The sequence below is a fragment of the Littorina saxatilis genome, linkage group LG17 (assembly GCF_037325665.1).
Source record: "Littorina saxatilis isolate snail1 linkage group LG17, US_GU_Lsax_2.0, whole genome shotgun sequence".
Classification (NCBI taxonomy): domain Eukaryota; kingdom Metazoa; phylum Mollusca; class Gastropoda; order Littorinimorpha; family Littorinidae; genus Littorina; species Littorina saxatilis.
The window spans coordinates 58128039-58149396 of record NC_090261.1 but is presented as its reverse complement, the minus strand read 5'-3'; the positions used below and the strand labels follow the sequence as shown (position 1 = coordinate 58149396).

Genomic DNA, 21358 nt, shown 5'->3' with positions numbered 1-21358 from the left:
AAAAATTTTGATAATAATTTTTATATATTTAATTTTCAGAGCTTGTTTTTAATCCGAATATAACATATTTATATGTTTTTGGAATCAGCAAATAATGGAGAATAAGATAAACGTAAATTTGGATCGTTTTATAAATTTTTATTTTTTTTTACAATTTTCAGATTTTTAATGACCAAAGTCATTAATTAATTTTTAAGCCACCAAGCTGAAATGCAATACCGAAGTCCGAGCTTCGTCGAAGATTACTTGACCAAAATTTCAACCAATTTGGTTGAAAAATGAGGGCGTGACAGTGCCGCCTCAACTTTCACGAAAAGCCGGATATGACGTCATCAAAGACATTAATCAAAAAAATGAAAAAAACATTCGGGGATATCATACCCAGGAACTCTCATGTCAAATTTCATAAAGATCGGTCCAGTAGTTTGGTCTGAATCGCTCTACACGCACGCACACACGCACACACATACACCACGACCCTCGTTTCGATTCCCCCTCGATGTTAAAATATTTAGTCAAAACTTGACTAAATATAAAAAGAAGTTACAATAGTGCCAACGGTTCATTTGAGTTGGACCACTGGTGTTAATTTGCTAGTCCTGTAACAAGCAGACTGACAGGAACAGAGTGGCAAAGGCAGGTCTAAAATCAATAACACCAACGTCCTCTTTTGTAGACATACTTTATTTGAGACCCAGTTGAACTGTACATAGCTATGTATAGAAACAAATCTGCACATTAACAGCATTTTCTTTAAAACACTTAAGTTTAACTAAACAAGATTTAAAAAGCAAATTTTATATTCTTGGACAGACAGCAAGTGTGAACAAATATCCATCAAAGTTTTGTGGCGTGTGATCAAATTATTTCATACAAACTGTCACAGACAAGGTACAAACAGCAATGATAATGATCATAGTAATGATAATGATAATAAATCATCAGCACTTTCAACGTTTGTACAATGTAACATACCTCTCATTTCTTCATAAGGTTACACGTTTTATTTGCTAATTGTACATTTCCATTTTCATCGTGTAATACCAAAGGTATTCGTTTCACTAACAGCAAGGGGAGATGAAACTAGACTGACGCATGCAGCATGGAATGACGATCATTATTGTTAAAAACAAAAGCAAATCACTAACGAAATAAAAGCTCATTTGACTACTGTGATATATAAAGAAATAGAGACAATATACAGGTAAAAATCCCGCACATTTAAGCCAATCAGTTGTGTATTAGTGTTAGGCATAGACAAAAATTTGGGATAATAACAACAGCAACAAACAAAGAAGCTTTCATGTAGGTATTAACTTGTGAATTCACAAAGCACCCAGACCTGACACACACACACACACACACACTTTAAATTCTGTCTGTGAATCAGATACTTGGTAAAAGGTAGCATCCGTTTCATATAAAACATCAGTTTACGGTCACAGGTAACCCCATCCATGGGTCATACTTTTACATACATTAAAAACATCCCTCACATCGGAGGCAACACCCTTTGGAGCGCTCTCTCTTTCTCTCTAGTCCCCACCCTCTCTCTCTCTCTCTCTCTCTCTCTCTTTCTCTCTATCACCTGCAGTGAATGATGTCATAAGCCCACATCAGCTAGTGTGCGGGCTTTTGCCGATTTATATCTGTTTGGTCGTCAGTGTCTGCACTATATCCGGTGTCACTGATGTATTATGTACTAGATGATTACCCGCTTCGCCGGGTACCGGCTTCGCCGGGAAGAAGTAGAGCCGAATACCAGGCTGCGCCTGGGACGCCGGGTGTACGCCGGCTTCGCCGGCGCACGAAGGAAAGGAGATAAACGCGCAAAACACTGGAGACCTTCTAAAAATAGTAACGTGCAGTGACCTTCTAAAAATAGTAACGTAGTAACGGGAATATGGATTGACGCCACACGGAGGAAGGGAGATAATCGCGGCTGAAAACACTGGAGAAGATAAGGAAGAGTTACTGGTAATGGATCCCGACCAAAATAATCAAAATCGATTCAGCGCGCACAGCGCTGCGCGCTGAGAGCACGTGTTGAAATATCTCATCGATGAGGTTGTGTCCGGGGTGTAGCTGAATACGGTGTCCAAATTTGAAAAAGATCCACCGAGAACTTTGGCCGTGCATCGCGAACAGACAGACAGACAGACACTAGTCGTATATATATATAGATTGTATTCATCTTGGCACCCAGCAGCTAGGTTCAAACAAGTCGATCATAACTGACTGCACACAATTTGTTGCAAGCGCCTACTTCTGTGAAAAAAACAAGATTCGCATTAAAATTAATCTCAGCAGGAACACCCTTGGGGGCATGTTCTCTGCGCTTCAGAACACAGTATTTTACACGTTCTCTTTACAATTTACAATTGCCGTATGCTTTGTTCGCAGACGGAAACATCTCCGATCAATAAACAGCCCGGAAGGTAATGCGATTAATTCAGAACCAACTAACACGCCGTTACTAAGCACAGTGAACGAACTATGAAGGAAACAGGTGTGAAAGAAAAGGTTTAAATGGAAAGCTTAATTAACAGAACTGATGAAGGTTGAAAAGTAGGATGCAGGTTGAACAGCTGAACGGCTGAAGAAGGTGCACAAGATATGATCGTCACAAATGCGTGTCTGTGAAGATGGTCTGTTCCTTGGTATAGCTGTATGCTGGATTCTCCATGCTATCCGTGTCTTCGTCGTCATCAAACTGGAAAATAATCATTTTGAAAATAACAACACATGATTCGGTTTTGCACAGTGCAGAAATCAAGAGATACTGTGTTCAACAATGACACACACACACACACACACACACACACGTGCGCGCGCGCACACACACACACACACACACACACACACACACACAAATAATCACATACGTGTTCGTACGCGCGCACACACGCACACACGGACACACAGGGAGCCAATTAACAACACATTACACTATAATGAATGCACAATATAATGCACAACCAACACACCGACACACACACACACACCGACACACACACCAACACACACACCGACACACACACCGACACACACACACACACACACACACACACACACACACACACACACACACACAAACACAAACACACTCACAGTCTTGCATGAGGGTGAGAAAAAATGATTGCCTTTCCTGCTGAGCAAGCATCACTGGAAACTTGGATTATTTGAAAACCACACCCATGTTTATTTAAGCTCATTACTCTAAGACAGCGTTCTCCCTGGAACTCACTTTGTGTGTGTGTGTGTGTGTGTGTGTGTGTGTGTGTGTGTGTGTGTGTGTGTGTGTGTGTGTGTGTGTGTGTGTGTGTGTGTGTGTGTGTGTTAGTGTCTGTCTGAGTGTTTTTCAGTCTGTCTGTCTGACTGTCTGACTGTCTGTCGATCTGTCTGACGTTCAATACAATAAGCGTGTGCCTGTGTTTGTGCGTGTGTGTATCCTTGCGTGCGAGCGCTTTGCAGGTCTGCCGATTGTAATGTATTATATTTTGTGTCGATAAGCATGCTGTGCATGCTCAAAGTAGAATCATGTTCTGATCCAATCACAGTGACATCTGCTCACGACAGTGTGGCTTCGTTTTCTGTCTTTGGTGCGTTCTGTTAATCTATTCGATTTTGTGAAATCGTGACAATTATTGTCTCGCTATTTTTCTGAACGCGTCTTTATAATGGTAACTAATGTCACTGCCCTGTTGCCATCGACTGGTTTATTTTAACACGCTGCTAGTCTCCAAAGCATATTTACTACTTATATTGTACTTTGATAGCCAGGTATCACTGCACATTCTTTCCCCGTGTCAAAACAATGACAATGTCACAACAAAATCTCTACACAATCGTAATATTGAAGTTAGTGTGTAGACGGGCGCAGTGGCTTGGCATGGTGGTAAGACGTCGGCCTCCTAATCGGGAGGTCGTGAGTTCGAATCCCGGTCGCTGCCGCCTGGTGGGTTAAGAGTGGAGATTTTTCCGATCTTCCAGGTCAACTTATGTGCAGACCTGCTAGTGACTTAACCCCCTTCGTGTGTACACGCAAGGACAAGACCTAAGTGCGCACTGAAAAGATCCTGTAATCCATGTCAGAGTTCGGTGGGCTATGGAAACACGAAAATACCCAGCATGTCTACTCAACGAAAGCGGAGTGAAGCTGACTATGCTCTCAGAGTATGGTGTGGGGAACCCAAATGGGCAAACGAGCTCACACGTAACCAGACAATTCTGGAACGCTGGAGAAGAAGAAGTTAATGTGATTGTATATGTTTATACATTTCATTTGTTGTCTATTTCATACGGTTTAATATGGTCACTCATATTATTTGCGACGTCTTTTAACCGAAAATTCAGTGCCAAATTAATTAATACACAATCATCTGTGTGTGTGTGTGTGTGTGTGTGTGTGTGTGTGTGTGTGTGTGTGTGTGTGTGTGACGGCCTTTACATTCATACTGCCCAGCAGACTCACCAGACCGCTGTCAAAGTTTCTGTCCCAGGTAACGTCATCCCCATCGTCATCCTCGAGACCTCGGAGGGATGATTTTGACCCGTGTATGGAGAGGGTCTGCATGCGAGGGAGGGTGGAGTCGTATGCTGGGTTGACCATCCCCACACCCGGGCCCTGGTACATCGTGTTTCTGCCCGGCATGGCGTCTGCGTACAGCGTCTAGTGGAGAAAGTTTAATTCCATTCCATTCAATTCAATACAACTTTGTTATCTGAATGTAAGACAATCAGAATTTTTTGCGGAGACTTTATGAAAGACGATACCTAACAACAAAGCAAGATATATCTTCTTGACCTTCCGCTCCAGAGGGAAACATCTGTTCCCAGAAGTTAAAGAAGATGGTACAACGCCAATAGTGGCGTCACATAAACATTCCATTACTTTGTGTGCATGTCTCCCAAAAGGATTGACAAAGAACTTGGAGAACTAAGTTAGTCTCGGTGACTTTGCCATATTAGCAGTTGAAACAAAATGAGCGCTTCTGGGGTGATAACGCGAGACAACTCCTGTGATCTTGCCGCGAGGTTCCGCCTGTTACCATTGTCTTTTTACCGTATAAAATGCACGACTTACACAGGAACTGTTATCAAAGCGACATGCTATTTGGGACCAATGCACGTTTTTTTCCTTTCTCGTGTCGATCTTGCCGCGAGGTTCCGCCTGTTACCAGCCGAAAGAAAGAAGGGGCATAACCTCACCAGAACTGCCCATTGCAAAGGCAGTTTGTCGACTTCGTCGGATGATTACCTCCCATTGTCTTTTTAGCGGTTGCACTTGGTGATCAAACTATGTGTCTTGTCAAGTTAATTGTGGTGACGCTAGAACCTTAGAGCATTTTGACGTTATTCACAATTACTTACGCTTACTACACGGATCACAACAATAGCCAAGGCAAATCCGGGTACTCAGTTAGTCTTGGATCGGCAAAGATACGAACAAAAGATAAAATAATGTTATCAACAAGGTCGAAATTACAGTAATTTCTACAATAATTTGCTAATGGTGTAAGCAGAACCGAGTTTCACGTAACATGCTTTTTCTCTCTCTCTCTCTCTCTCTCTCTCTCTCTCTCTCTCTCTCTCTCTCTCTCTCTCTCTCTCTCTCTCTCTCTCTCTCCTCTCTCTCTCTCTCTCTCTCTCTCTCTCTCTCTCTCTCTCTCTCTCTCTCTCTCTCTCTCTCTCTCTCTCTCTCTCTCTCTCTCTCTCTCTCTTCTTGATATTTTAATTCGGAATTATGATTCTTTGCCCCCCTCCTCTTTGTGAAGAGGCTACTAAGACTGACTAAGTCTGATACGAAACTGTACTTCGATTTAGTCCGCCATCATGCTAACCACTGTAATGTTTCACTAGGATTGATTAAAATAAGCACTCTGCTTGAGTGGGAAATCCTAAATGCCACATATTGTTTTTGTCATGATACAATTTGAATATAGTCTTGTTTAAACCAAACTGGACTTTCGTTATCCTATTCGCACAAACGTGTCTATTTCGACCGCACATACTTACAGCATCAATAACACTCCCGTCACTGGCGTCAATAACATAGAGATCACGGGGCACTTTCTGCTGGTCGCCAGAGGGCAGCGGCATTCGTTCCCTGATGTAGGGCTCTTTGGGCCCCGTGCGACGCAGGCACAGAGCGAAGATGACGAAGAGGAGGAGAACGATGAGAATGACGATGACGATGATGAACCAGACCTCTTCGTACCACGGCTTTTCGTTCACTTGCGGGGCAGCGGTGATGGGAGGCGACTCTGTACCTGTGAGTTGGATGCAGAAGAAATAAAATCAGAATTAATTAACTCCTTTCGTACAGCAGCGGAACTTTCACCCTTAAGGCGGTTCTTAATTGGACGAAGTCGACTACGCAAAGTATACTTCGCGAAGCTGGCCGCACGGAGCTTTAGCACTGAGTTTTCGGTAAAAAGACTTCGCGAAGCTGGCCGCACGGAGCTTTAGCACTGAGTTTTCGGTAAAAAGACTTCGCGAAGCTGGCCGCACGGAGCTTTAGCACTGAGGTTTCGGTAAAAAGACTTCGCGAAGCTGGCCGCACGGAGCTTTAGCACTGAGGTTTCGGTAAAAGACTTCGCGAAGCTGGCCGCACGGAGCTTTAGCACTGAGGTTTCGGTAAAAAGACTTCGCGAAGCTGGCCGCACGGAGCTTTAGCACTGAGTTTTCGGTAAAAAGACTTCGCGAAGCTGGCCGCACGGAGCTTTAGCACTGAGTTTTCGGTAAAAAGACTTCGCGAAGCTGGCCGAACGAAGCTTTTGTACTGAGGTTTCGCTAAAAACACTTCGCGAAGCTGGCCGAACGAAGCTTTTGTACTGAGGTTTCGCTAAAAAGACTTCGCGAAGCTGGCCGAACGAAGCTTTTGTACTGAGGTTTCGCTAAAAACACTTCGCGAAGCTGGCCGCACGGAGCTTTAGCACTGAGGTTTCGGTAAAAGACTTCGCGAAGCTGGCCGCACGGAGCTTTAGCACTGAGGTTTCGGTAAAGGACTTCGCGAAGCTGGCCGCACGGAGCTTTCGCACTGAGGTTTCGGTAAAAGACTTCGCGAAGCTGGCCGCACGGAGCTTTAGCACTGAGGTTTCGGTAAAAGACTTCGCGAAGCTGGCCGCACGGAGCTTTAGCACTGAGGTTTCGGTAAAAGACTTCGCGAAGCTGGCCGCACGGAGCTTTAGCACTGAGGTTTCGGTAAAAGACTTCGCGAAGCTGGCCGCACGGAGCTTTAGCACTGAGGTTTCGGTAAAAGACTTCGCGAAGCTGGCCGCACGGAGCTTTAGCACTGAGGTTTCGGTAAAAGACTTCGCGAAGCTGGCCGCACGGAGCTTTAGCACTGAGGTTTCGGTAAAAGACTTCGCGAAGCTGGCCGCACGGAGCTTTAGCACTGAGGTTTCGGTAAAAGACTTCGCGAAGCTGGCCGCACGGAGCTTTAGCACTGAGTTTTCGGTAAAAAGACTTCGCGAAGCTGGCCGCACGGAGCTTTAGCACTGAGGTTTCGGTAAAAACACTTCGCGAAGCTGGCCGCACGGAGCTTTAGCACTGAGTTTTCGGTAAAAAGACTTCGCGAAGCTGGCCGCACGGAGCTTTAGCACTGAGGTTTCGGTAAAAAGACATCGCAAAGTCGTCTTCAGGCTCAATTAGGTAAGGAACGCCTTTCACTGAAGTGTTCCACTTTTGAACATTCTTTGAACACGGTGACACAGTGAACATAACCCTACCAGCAAAATAGCACACATGGTAAATTCTTTAGTGTTTAAATGTTACTCGTACTGTGCATTAACGAATACAATTTATAGCGAAAGCAATCAACCAACAAAATGAAGGAGATGACGAAGAAGTAAAGAAGAGAAGAATAAGAAGAAGGGAGAAGAGGAACAGACCTACCAAATCATTATTCCCCAGGAAACACCCACCAGTCAGAACGATAAAACAAGGAGTTAATAGACGAAGTTCAGAAATGACTCTGATGATTAATATAGGTTGTAGACGAGTTGCTCTTCCTTGGAAAAACTGTGGCAAGTAAACCCGAAGTGACACTAGATTGAAGTAATCATACACGGAAAAATCCACTCGTGTAAAAACACGAGTGTACGTGGGAGTTTCAGCCCACGAACGCAGATGAAGAAAAAGAAGTAATCAACTGACATCCAAGTGAAATAGAGCTCCGATCTGTGTTGTATGCCCTGGCCGCTCAATACTATACGCTCTTTTTGTTATGAAGTATTGACATCTGAGCTGAATATTAATTCAATGCCGATGCGATCGCATGCTTCAGTGCACAGATCGCCGACAACGCGTGTAGACAAACCGCTTGCTGGTGTTAAAGGCACAGTGCAGCTCACAGCCTTCGTTTTGCGTTTTTGTTGCAGCTGAGTGCATTTACAGTTCAAAAATCCTCCTATGGTAGTAAAACAAACCCATAACTACCCAACGACGACATCTGTGAAGCTCGACAGTTTCTTGTTCACGCGAGTGCATAAATTAACCTAGTTATTACGTGGTGTTTGGTCGGAGTTCGATTCAACTGAGTGATTCCGGCCTCCATTTTGTTTTACACAAACTCATGATGTCTGACATAGTTTGCTAGTGACGAGTCTTTTTATGCATGATGTGGTGATCTACCTAATCTAAATTTAGATCCAAAAATAGGTCAAGACCAGCCGGGTCCGAGTACGAAATTAATTCGTAAAAAAATCGCAGTTCTTGACTCTTTGGGTGCAAGTCAATGAAACTTGGTAGTTCTTCTAACGGATAGCTGCCTGAGGTATGACTATAAGCCCCAGGGGCTCCGTGCACCTGGATTTGACAAGTTCAGTACCTTTAAGCCAACACTATCACGTGCGTTTATTTGCAACTTTTCACAATCCATAGAAATTCGATCGAGTAATAGACGAATTCCGGAAACAACTCTGTCAAGTTTTTATGGGCAACAAAGGGTTGCCTTTCCTTGGGAAAAAAGAGGGCTAACAAAACAACGTGCCAAATTACGGAACGCGGATCGTATCAACTGATGCAGGAAATTGATGCATCCAAAACCAAGAATTTGATGCATCCTTTTCACAAAAGGATGCATCATTTTCAAAAAGGATGCATCATTTTCCAAAACTGATGCATCCTTTTAGAAAATGATGCATCCTTTTAGAAAATGATGCATCATTTTGATGCATCACTTTCGGTTTTTGTATGCATGCGAAAGATTATTCATTTCCGGTCTTTCCGTAAGAAATGCCTGAGCACAGAAAAACTTGAAATGACATTTTAACGAATATAAACAGATTGGTTAGATAAAACAAAAATAAACGTACAACATACCATTAAATAGGGAACAAGTCAAAGTCACAGCATTATGCATTTTAAGGCATTTTTTGTTTTGTTTGTGGTTTGTCTTTTGTGCACACGAAGTATTGACGCCCTTGACCTTCGACTCAAACTTTCGTTTTCCGACGTTTTCAACATGGCCGAAGAAGAATCGTTTTTGACTGGTGTTCGGCGAACCTTTTCTTATTGTGCAAATGTTTTGCGATCGGGATCTTACACACAAGAAGCCCTTGAACGGTAAGTGTTTTTTGAAATGCAAAGTGTATGTCTGTCTTAATGTTAACCCTCAGTTGTTGAGTGTTGACGTGACGCGCTGTGGGGGAATCACCGGCGGCGAGTGATTCTCATTCTGTCAATTCTGATGCATCCAAACGATGCATCAAATTCGTGGTTTTGGATGCATCAATTTCCTGCATCAGTTGATAGAAATAGTTCGTTTCGCTTCGTATTCCGGTTCAAATTTTGCTGTATGCTCAGCACTTTCCGGGAAAACACGAGAATTCTGATGCATCCAAACGATGCATCAAATTCTTGGTTTTGGATGCATCAATTTCCTGCATCAGTTGATACGATCCGCGTTCCGTACCAAATAGGCCATTCATGATTGAGTTGCGTGGCTTTCACGTTCTTGCTGACAACGTGTAGCAACACGCCGCTAGCTAGTGATTGGCGTACAATGTCACGCGGGGTTGTTTGCCCTCTTTTTTTTCCAGGCAGAAGTTATTTCCGAACATCCGCTATTCCCCGGATGTGTCTATTTGCTAAGCACATACCGACATTGCCCACTGCAGTCGAATCAAAAATGATGGTGGGGGAGCGTTTGTTGCCTGCATCTGTGACTGCCTCTACCTCGAAGTTGATCACTGTCCAAAAGTTGAGAAAAAATATTTGTAATATTGGAACACCAAAGACACATGAACATTATAGAAAAACAACAACAGCAATGAATCAAAAAACAAGAAAGGTAAATTGTTGGAACGTTTAATTATTGACAAAACGTTACCATTTTGTTTTGTCAATGATTAAACGTTCCAACAACTTACCTTTCTTGGTTTTATTTATTCTGAGTTTTGGAACGTTGGCAGTCTATTTGTTTGTGGATTTTTGACAACAGCAATGACTGCACTAAAAATCAGCAAACTACGAACAAATCCTTAAAGTATTCACTAAACGATCAGTTGCTGGTGACACGGGTTTCATGCAGTCATAAAAACGAGGACCTAAATATAACATGGGTTTTTAATAAAAAGAAAACAAGTTCTGTCACCTCCCCAACCCCCTCCCCCCAAAGAAAAAATGTGAGCTTCTGTAACAAAGATATTGGAAAAAAATTAATTGAAAAGCCTTTGAAAGAGGTAAATCTTACATAGACTAACTCTGGAAACATCTCTGTCGGGTTTGTACGGGTTGTGAAAGAGTAAACACTCTTGCTTAGGCCAACAATTAAATAGGTGTGGTTAAGGTAACATAGCCACAAAAAATAGGGTAGGAAGGTAGGCAATCACTTTTTTTTTAAAAACTTTTTTTCTTCTAATGTATACAAATTAAACCTACTTGACAGGGAAATAAGTGTGCGTCTGCATGACGACTCGAGCGCTTTCGCTTTCATTGCGTTTTCTGCACTCGTTTTCTTGTTTTCATTTTTTTGGGGACAAATGTAATAAAAAGTTATAGGGTCGGCCCCTAAAAATAGGGCAGGTCGGGTTACCTTAAAGGCACAGTAAGCCTCCCGTAAACCATCACAGATACGGTCAGGCTTTTACACACAGTACAAACACCCTTTCATTTAAACACTCACCGATTGAGAACATCCTAGGTGCCCTCCGTAAAGAGCGAACAATTTTCAAAGAATTTATTTTTGCGTGGTTTATCTTACCCCTGAGCCATCGTGAACCCGTGTGATCCAGTTTCCCTTTTTCACAATGTAGTCGTCAGTTAGTCATTTGAATGCGACTCGATGTGAGCTTATTTACAATAGCACGTTTTTATGCACGAAACAAACGGCTGTGGTTCACAAGAACTCTAGCGATGGCTTTTGACTGTTGAGAGGAACGGCGATATGCATAAACCGTCGTCTGCTACGACCCTTGCGTGACCCTGCTTCCGGGCTTTTCTTTTTTCAAACTTTCACAACTTCGAATTGTACTGATCTTGTCTTGATGAAAAAAGAATTCTTTTATGATTAAAGAATGTTTGTGAAACAAGCTGTCAATTTATTATTTAGATTTTAAAAGTTAGGTCAAGCGCAAAAACGCACCACGGTCCAAAAACAATGATAATCATCGATTCACGGCTATCGCCAGTTACATCGATAGAATGAGACCCAAAGGGAAGTAACTCATGTTTGACCTGAGTTCAGGATGGGTCCAAAAAGTGTTCGAGACAATCTGCAAAATTAATTCTTTAAAAATTGCTCGCTCTTTACGTAGGGCACCTAGGATGTTCCCGTTTGGTGAGCGTTCAAATGGAAGGGTGTTTGTACTGTGTGTAAAAGCCTGACAGTATCTGTGATGGTTTACGGGAGGCTTACTGTCCGGGCGTGATTTCCGGTATTGAATATTCATAACAGCCGTCCAGCACCAAAACGAGGCGCCATTGTTGTAGAGGACCAAGTCCACGAAAATAAATTATTTGAACATTTCTCACGCTCGACAGAAAGCAGCCAGGATGTTCCCGTTCGGTGAGCGTTCAAATGGAAGTATGCTTGTACTGTATGTAGACGCTCGGGGAGCTCTGTGATGGTTTACGGGAGGCTTACTGTGCCTTTAACCACACCTATTGTTTTTTTTAGGCCTTATAGAGAGGCAAGCTTGTCCGTGTGTTTCAGACACACCCTCGCTAGCGATTGGCCTATAATGTCACGAGGGAAAAAGCAAGAGTATCTACTCTTTCAGAAACCATACACACCGAGTTATATAAGATTAAGAATAACAAAACAAGAAAGGTATGTTGTTGGAACGTGTAATTATTGACAAAACAAAACGTTACGTTCACGGATATATCGACCAACTTCATAATCGAGTTTTCATTAATATCTCCCAATAATTAAACTTTTTAACATCATACCTTTCGTCTTTATTTTGCTTTTGATGTTTGGATCGTTGGCAGTTTATTTGATTTTGGATTTCGAGTTAATTAAGAACATCGTCCATTGTGTGCCACCTATACCCATTAATGCTGACCTTGGGAAGTTATCTGAACGCTATGCATCGTACTGATGCCTCTCGCCAACTGGAGGTTGTCTGCACTTAGCATGTATTCCCGTAATTGGCCGTTGAGGCGGAAAGAACCCGTCCAGTCGATGACTGCCCAGGACCCGTTCTTCGTCAACGATGGCCTCCTGATATACTCTGGGTCTACACAATAAGACATACGACAGAATAGACTTTTTTTACAATCCTGTAGAATACACTGGGATTATTTCCTGGCTTGAAATACAACTTAACATTTATTCACAACAAAATACAATGTGCTCAGCCAGTTTCTCTCTGTCGCTGTCCCTCTCTCAGTCTCAGGCACTGAAGTACACACACACACACACACACACACACACACACACACACACACACACACACACACACACACACACACACACACACACACACACACACGCATATACTCTTGGTCTACACAATAAGACATAAGGCATGATAAGATGTGTGGATGGTTGTTGACATACTAGCTTTTGTGTCAGTCCGTGGGGAACATATCGATATTGTCTTCTGTATTATCTGTATCGACCGAGGATTGAGGCCGAGTTTGATATTTATGTAACAGAAGCCAATATGCTCCCTGATGACCGACAAAAAAGCTGGCCTGACAAACAGCCCGCCAAACATTGATTTTGGCGATATGCTCGCCTCGGACTGACCAATGTAAAGGGTCTGTCAACAACCCACCAAACATCTCATATAATCTTTCTTTATCACAACCGTGTGCAGTACACTGGGAGGACTTCCTGGCTTGAGATACAAACAATACATTAAAAAAACCCAGTATGCTCACCCAGTTTCTCTCTGTCTTTCTCAGTCCACGTCTCTCTCTTTTTCTATCTCTCTCTGTCTCACACACACACACACACACACACACACACACACACACACACACACACACACACACACACACACACACACACACACACACGCGTCACTTGTGTCAATATAATACAATTTCAGGTATACAATTTTCAAAGTTCTTCCTTTTCGAGTTAGCCTCCATACCGGTTCGCAGAAAAACTAACACAATAACCATGAAACAAGAGAAACAAGTTCCTATCAGTACCCGCAGATGTTGTGTTGACCTTGATCCATCCAGATTCAACATCCCCGTTGTCATTCTTCGCTTGCAGCTTGAACTGGTAGGCAGTGTAGGGCGTCAGGTCGCCAATCACTGCCGAGGTGGCTGGACCATCGTACATCATTTCTGTATCACCGCCCGCCACGCAAGTCTGGGGGAACGGCTGTTGGGTGGGTGGACATGCAGACTGCTTGTACACCACGAACCTGCAGCAAAAGTGTAGTTTGTACCAGGGATGTGGAAGTTCAAACTTCCACGGGCCATTCGGGCTACTTACTTTTGACCTCCCCTAGCCCAGCGAAATGTCCGCTAGCCCAAAACTGTTTGTGAAACCAAGGGCAGAGATAGAGTAATAAGATGGGATAGAGCTGTTTGAGCAGTAAAACCTACCGGTAAATGTTGGCTGCCCTAGTTTTTTTTCCACTAAAACAATACAGAGAGAGAGCATTTGGCAAATCTCTTGAAGTGATATTATAGAATAGTGCAAAAAGTACGTGATGTTGACATCGTATGAACAATAAATCCCAGGACTGGATCTGTGTTGTCTTAGAAGACCCCCCCCTCCCCCTTACCCAGCACACATTAAGTTAATATCAAGGAGTGATCCAAAAGACCCCTTTCGGAGCTACTCATACAACTGCAAGGGCTCACTCATCCTCATGCATCCACACATGGCTTGTATGGCTATTGAGTGATGCCTTCTGTAATGTCTTGGGGTTGTTATGCGGACAAAACCAACGGACACAAGAAGGGTGAGGTGCAACGGTTTATTCGGTGACCACATGGCAGCCTCTCTGTACGGAAGTATCAGTGCGCATGACTGATCCAAACATTGAACCCCGATAGTACATAGGTACCGCATATACAATGAAATGGTCAAAGGGAGGCAACAGCATGCTAGTCATTATACCTTCTACTGAACAGCTGGAGCATTCCTGTGCCTTAGCATTAACGCTAAATTTTAGCATGTCTGACCTACCATACACCCCGCCTGACCAGCAACCTGACACCTGTCCCGTTTTGGAAGCCCCTCACTTGCACACACCAGTTCCAACCCTGTTAGGATCACTACCTTGAAATCTCTCCATTGGGGTTGGTCGGCTCCTTCCAGGTCAGCAAAAGAGCTGAACTGTTGACGCTGGACACCAATGGGTCCTCAAGACCAGATGGAGTGGCCGAGCCTGTCTTGGCTGAGACACTGGTGCTGGTGGTGCAGCCCCCTGCCGTGCAGGCTTGGGCGGTGACGGTGTAGGCGGTGAAGGGATTCAGCGGTACCACTTCTCCTGCTATCAACTGCAGGGAGAGGCCTGATGCCTCCTGGATACAAGGAGAGAGGAATATTACAATGGTGAAGGGGTTAAGGGGTACCACCTCTCCTGCTATCAGCTGCAGGGGGAGGCCTAATGCTTCCTGGATACAAGGAGAGAGGAACATTACAATGGTGAAGGGATTCAGCGGTACCACTTCTCCTGCTATCAGCTGCAGGGGGAGGCCTGATGCTTCCTGGATACAAGGAAAGAGGAAAATTACAGTGTTGAAGGGGTTCAGCGGTACCACTTCTCCTGCTATCAGCTGCAGGGAGAGGCCTGATGCTTCCTGGATACAAGGAGAGAGGAAGAGTACAGGTCTGAGTTGATAGTAGTGGACTATGGGTAGTACAAGTACGACTCTAGTCATGCAGGAGAAAATGGAGTCAATTCAGTGGTACCACCTCTCCTGCTAACAACTGCGGGGGGGGGGGGGGGGGGGGGGGCTGATGCTTCCTGGATACAAGAGAGAGAAAGATTACAAGTCTAGGTTGATGGTAGCGGATGTACCACTGAAGTCATACAGGAGTAAATGGGGACAATCTATTGGACGAGTCTCTCCTCTTATCAACCTGTTATTTACAAGTTTGAGTTGATGGAAGTGGCCTGTGGTATGGCAATAATCAATGTAGGCAATGAAGGCAATACAGGAAAAAATTGAGCAAATTCAGTATCTCCGGGTATTAACTGCAGGGAAAACTCTGATGCTTCCTTAAAAATAAGGAGAAAGGCTGGTTACGGGTTCGAGTTGTCTATGCCAGTCACCTGGATTATATTATTGCAAACTAGCAGATATACCCGGCTTTGCTTCGCTCGGGCTCATCGTGTGATTTTGTGAGAAGAAATATGTGTCCACACACATTCTGGGTATATATGTGTATAATGTAGAAAGAAACAAACACTGTGCTTCCACTCTATAAAACACACTGCATTTCAGGTTCATCCCCTTTTAACAAAGCAATTCCTGAAATACTGAACATGGTTGGACAAAAATACGAAAACTCAAATAACCACAGCCTACTCACCACTCTTCCATTGATGAGAACATTGTATCGGCTGATGATGCCGTTGGGTTGCTTGGGTTCTGTTAATCTAACTGTGATGGTCCTGGAAGTTGTTCCCTGAAAGTTCCAGACAAAGACACAAGATAAAAAATATGTTGAGTTTTGGATTCTCTAAAGACTAATTGAATTCTGGCCTAACAATTGGTTAAGGGGATTATAATTATGGGGAATCTAAAACCTTTCGCCCTTCTCTGATCAATATCAAACTTCTTCTTTTTCTTCTTCTTCTTTGTTCATGTGTGGAAACTCCGATGGTTTTTACAAAACCTGACATGGATTACAGGATCTTTTCCTTGTGCACTTGGTCTTGTGCTTGCGTCTACACACGAAGGGGGATCAGGCACTAGCAGGTTTGCTTCCTTTCTTTCAAAATGGACCATAATGGAATAATTTATTAATGTTTGTTTTGGTGAGGCGCTTAGAACTGTTTTATGATTTGCGCCATATAAATGTCCTCATTATTATCATAATGTTTCACTTGTTAGTTCGGCTAAAGTCACAAGACATACCACAATGGCGGTAGGGGCATCAAATATGGACCCAAAACAAATTATTTTCATTCGTCTTCTTTAACAATGGACCAAAACGTTTGACTTGTTTGTTTGGCATAAGTCACATGCACATGACATACCCCTATAGCAGGAGGTCCAACAAATATGGACGCAAAACAAGCAATGGTCACTTCACTTCTTCCATTATGGACCATTCGGTTTTCATTTTTGTGTTCAGCTAAAGTCACAAGACACGCCACAATGGCACGAGAGTCAACGAATATGGGCTGAAAACAACCGACGTTTACTTCTCTTCTTTCATAATGTACCGTAATGTTTTACGTGTTTGCTCGCCCAAAGCAATATGCTACATACCAAAATGACAGGCGGGTCCACAAGTGTGGGTGGTGCCTGTTTGGTGGTGACGTCCGCCCACTGGCTGTTGGCTTTCCCGGCGGCATTGACAGCAATGACCATGTACTGGTAGCGCTGGTAAGGTCGCAGGCTGGTGTCATTGTCTGTGTACTCCCTTGCAGTGCCGTTGAACTTCAGTATCACACCGCCGTAGTCCTCCCCTGTCACAACATTACACGAATATGAAAGTTCCCTTCACTAAATCCAAAATTCCTGTCTTGAAACAAATATTTTCTAGACGATTTCCTGAACTTACAAAACATCCAGGAAGGGGAAATGTCAGAGGAACTATAATACTTTGAATACTCATACAGCAGTTAGGGCTCACTCATCCTCATGCATCTACACATGGTTTGTATAACAATTGAATTATGCCTTCCACTGGACAGATGGAGCATTCCTGTGCCAACAATCTAGAAACATCTCCCGTCAACCAACAACAACCACAAACAAACACAAATTACCCCTCTAAAAAATCACCCAAAGAAAAGTTACCCAAAGAAAAGTTATCCACATAAAAAATACCCACACAAAAAGTGATCCTAACAAAAATTTACCCAAACAAAAACTACCCAAACAAAACAAAACAAAACAAACAAACAAACAAAACAGTAACCCTCACCAGTATCAGTCTGGTTAACCATCCTCCTCTGCAGCTGGTAGTGGAGCACAACGCCGTTTGGTCTCACCGGCGGTGTCCAAATCGCCCTCACACCCGAGTGAGCACCTGAATCACCAGCCATAGCCGTAAGCGTCGGGGCCTCTAGCTGCTCCGGTGGAGCTTCCAGTGTCTTGGCGGTGGCAGGCAGGCTGAGCCCGCAGCCGCCCGGAGTGCAAGCCTGCAGTCGGAAGGTGTACTCAGTGAAGAAACTCAAGCCTGGAACTGTGTAGGTCAGCTGGTCAGCCGCCCCTCGGTACACAAGGCTGTTGCCTTGGTACAGGGTGTAGTTGGTGATCTGACCGTTAGGGTTTGAAGGAGCCGTCCACGTGGCCTGGATGGACGTGGAGGAGATGGGGGTTAGGGTGGGGGGTTGGAGCCCCGTGGGGGAGGTGGAGGAGGTTCGCGCTTTGGACGGAAGGCTTTCTACGCTGCCTTTGTGGTTCTGGGCCACCACCGTGTAGCTGTACTCCTCCCCCGCCTGGAGCTGGTAGTCCGGGTAGGACGTCTTCAGCTCCCCATCCTGCGTGGTGAAGATCAGGTTCCCGTCCCGTTTGACGCTGTAGGCGATGATCACCCCGTTGGGGTTCTGTGGGGGCGACCAGGACACCTCGATGGCTGTGGAACTGATGACGCGCAACACGGGAGGGTCCATGTCGGTCGGTAGTGATTCATCAGGTCGACCCTTCACCTCATCACTCTGTGTGCAACCCCCTGCTGTACAGGCAGTGAGCTGGAACGTGTACTCCTGGAACGACGTTAAGCCCGACACGGTGTGTTCCCTTGTTAACCCTTCGTAACGAGCAGTCCCATCCATAGTCAGCCGGTACTGCGTTATCTCGCCGTTGGTCACTTGCGGGATGGTCCAGTTGGCTCGAATCGTCGTTGGGTCCACTGCGGTCAGTAACGGAGGGCTGACAGAGAGGGGGGCAGCTTCTTTAGTCCTGATGACCGTCGGAGCACTGGTGGTACACCCACCTCCCGAGCACACGGTCAGGGTGAAGCTGTACAAGGTGTAGGCTTGCAAGTTTTCGTAGACGTAGTGCAGCTGCCCGTCTGGAGGAAGACTGAACGGGAGGCTGTCGTTCTGCCGCAGCCTGTAGCTCTGCAGCACGCCGTTAGGACTGGAGGGCGGAGACCACGACACGTTGAGCGAGTTCACATCCCCGTCGATGTGCGACACCTGGGGTGGAGACACTCCTTCCGGCGCCGCCTGCTTGGTTTGCACCGTCGTCCAAGGACTGTCCGTGGAGCCCTTAGAGTTGGACGTGCGGATCTTGTACTGGTACTGGGTGTAGGGCCGCACACTCGTGTCCGTGTAGCTGTAGCTGTCCCTGTCCGTGTCCATGGTGCGGTACACCACCTCCTCTGGGACCGCCTGTCGTCGTCGTCGCAGAGCGGTTGTTCTGCGGATCACTTCGTACGAAATGATCTGACCGTTCGGACTCAGAGATGCCGGCCACGCCAGGGTAATGTTGTCAGCTGTCACTGTGCCCATTGCCGGCGGAGGCTGTGCTTCGGGTGGTATCTCAGCCGTTGTGAACGTGTGCTCTTTCCCCAGCGTGCAGCCAGCCACAGTGCAGGCTTCCAACTTGACGGTGTATTCTGTGTAAGGTTGAAGCCGCCTAAACTGAAACGTGCGCCCAGTACCCACGAACACCGAGTTCTCCGCGTCAGACATTTCGTACACTCTGTACGTGATGATGACGCCGTTAGGTCTGAGGGGAGGCGTCCATGTCAAAATGACTGCTGTCCCGTCCGATATTTTCTCCACGGCAAAGTCTTGCATACCTGAAGGTGATGCCTGTTTGGTGGTCAAAGAGATTTCGGGACTCGAAACACTCCCTGCTGCGTTCACGGCTACCAGTCGCAGGACGTACGGTGAGTACGGAGCGAGACCGCTGATCATGGTGTCATTAACGTCACCATTCACCGTCACCGAGCTCTCAGGCCCTCCAGTTCCAATCTTGTAGTACACTCTGTACTGAGTGATGACACCGTTAGGCTCTGAAGGATGACCCCACTGTAACGCCACGCTGTACGCGCCAGTCACATTGACGGTGGGAGAGTTTAACCCGGTGGGGGGGGCTTGGAGAGTTCTCACAGTGGAAATCACCATCGTAGTCTGACCTTTGGAGTTCAAGGCCACGATGCCGTACTGGAACATCGTGTAGGGTCGGAGGTCACGACCGGAGTGCGTGAAGGTCAGGATGTCCCCTCCCACCTGGTTGATGACGATGTTATTGTCCGCTCCAGTCCGACGGAAGATGTGGTAGCCTGTGATGACGCCGTTGGGATTGGCGGGCGGTTGCCAGTCAATCCTCACCGTATCTGAAGCCAAAGCCGTCAAAGTGGGCGCGCCCTGGTCCGTGGGGGGAGCCTCTAGAGTCCTGTTGACCACAGCCTCGCTCGTTCCGCATCCTACGGGCACCCCAGCCAGACAGGCCTGCAGACGCACGGAGTATTCCGTGTAGGGCCGAAGACCGGAGGCTTTGAAGAACAACGACTGTCCAACGCCTGCTAGGAACTCAGAGGCCAGCCCCTTGTTTAGCAGCACCCAGTACTGATCAATGTCACCTTCAGTCGAGTTCACGGCGTCCCAATACACCCCTATCTCACTGGCGCTCTCCACGTTGACCGTGTGAGGCGGGGGGACGTCCAAGGGGGTTCTGGTTGGCATGGTGATGCTCTCAGCCTGACTCTGGGTGCTGCCCCCGTTGGTGCTGACGTTGAGGTAGAACTTGTAGCTTCTGCCAGGGACGAGGTCCGTGACGGTGGCGGTGAGGTTGGTGCCGTTGTAGACGGCTCTCTTGCTGCCGACCTCTTCCAAGACGATGGTGTAGGCCTGCAGCTGGCCGTTGAGGTCACTTGGGAGCTTCCAGTACACGTCCACTGAGGATGCCGTCATCACCACCACTGAGGGCTTGTCAACGCCTGCAACAACCACAACGTAACCATGGAGTCGTGAAAGCCTTCCTTAATTCAGCCCTAACCTGCCTAAGTTGACTTTGCGAAGACTTCTCGAAATATTGTTACCTAAAATACGGTGCCAAAGCATCGTGCAGCGAGCTTCGCGAAGTCGACTTTGCATCATTTAATATTAGGCTTTACGTCCTCTTGCGCTTCTAAACATATTAGGGACATCAACTGAAACAGTGAAAAGTCAGTGACATAACGCACACTGTGTATTTGCTTCTATATCTACTGGTGTCATAAGCCTGTCTTGTACAGTATTTTCAAAGAAAAACGGAAGTTTGGATTCGTTACGTACTCATGGGCTTCTAAACATAATGAACAAGTGAAATTGATAGAAAAAGTTGAAATGTCGGTAATATTACGCATATGAGTGTGTATATCTACTTCTATATCTGCTGGTGTCAAAAGCCTTTCTTGTGGTATTTTCAATGACATTCTGATGGGGTCTGTATCACCCACCCTCGTCTTCTCTCCTTCATTAAGTGTGTGAGTGTGAGTGTGTGTGTGTGAGTTGTGTGTGTGCGTGTGTGCGTGTGCGTGTGTGTGTGTGTGTGCGTGCGTGTGTGTGTGTGTGCGTGCGTGTGTGTGGGTGTGCGTGTGTGTGAGTACGTGTGTGAGTACGTGCGTAAGTGTGTGTGTGTGTGTGTGTGTGTTTGTGCGTGCGTTCGTTAATGTGCGTGTGTGCGAGTGTGCGAGTGTGCGCGCGCGCGCATATGTTTGTGAGAAAGTGCTTGTGTGTGTTGACATGTTTTGATTTGCTTTCTTACACGTCCCTCCGCACATCAAGAAGATTTTCAACTCCGGTTCAAAGCTAAGGCC

At 45.6% G+C, this 21358-nt stretch overlaps 1 protein-coding gene across 1 annotated transcript in view; it reads right to left on the bottom strand.

The window, feature by feature from the left end:
• Nucleotides 1–665: 665 nt before the first annotated feature.
• The window catches only part of LOC138951832 (usherin-like), a 117197-nt gene continuing 96504 nt past the window's right edge, over nt 666–21358 (bottom strand). The window contains exons 61-70 of the mRNA XM_070323392.1: nt 17528–20497; nt 16867–17066; nt 15962–16057; nt 14702–14946; nt 13615–13835; nt 12516–12689; nt 10107–10196; nt 6019–6272; nt 4475–4672; nt 666–2713 (exon numbers count right to left, since the gene is read on the bottom strand). Of these exons, the coding sequence (XP_070179493.1) occupies nt 2624–2713; nt 4475–4672; nt 6019–6272; nt 10107–10196; nt 12516–12689; nt 13615–13835; nt 14702–14946; nt 15962–16057; nt 16867–17066; nt 17528–20497 (4538 nt within the window). The 3' untranslated portion in view covers nt 666–2623. The remainder of the gene's footprint in view (nt 2714–4474; nt 4673–6018; nt 6273–10106; nt 10197–12515; nt 12690–13614; nt 13836–14701; nt 14947–15961; nt 16058–16866; nt 17067–17527; nt 20498–21358) is intronic.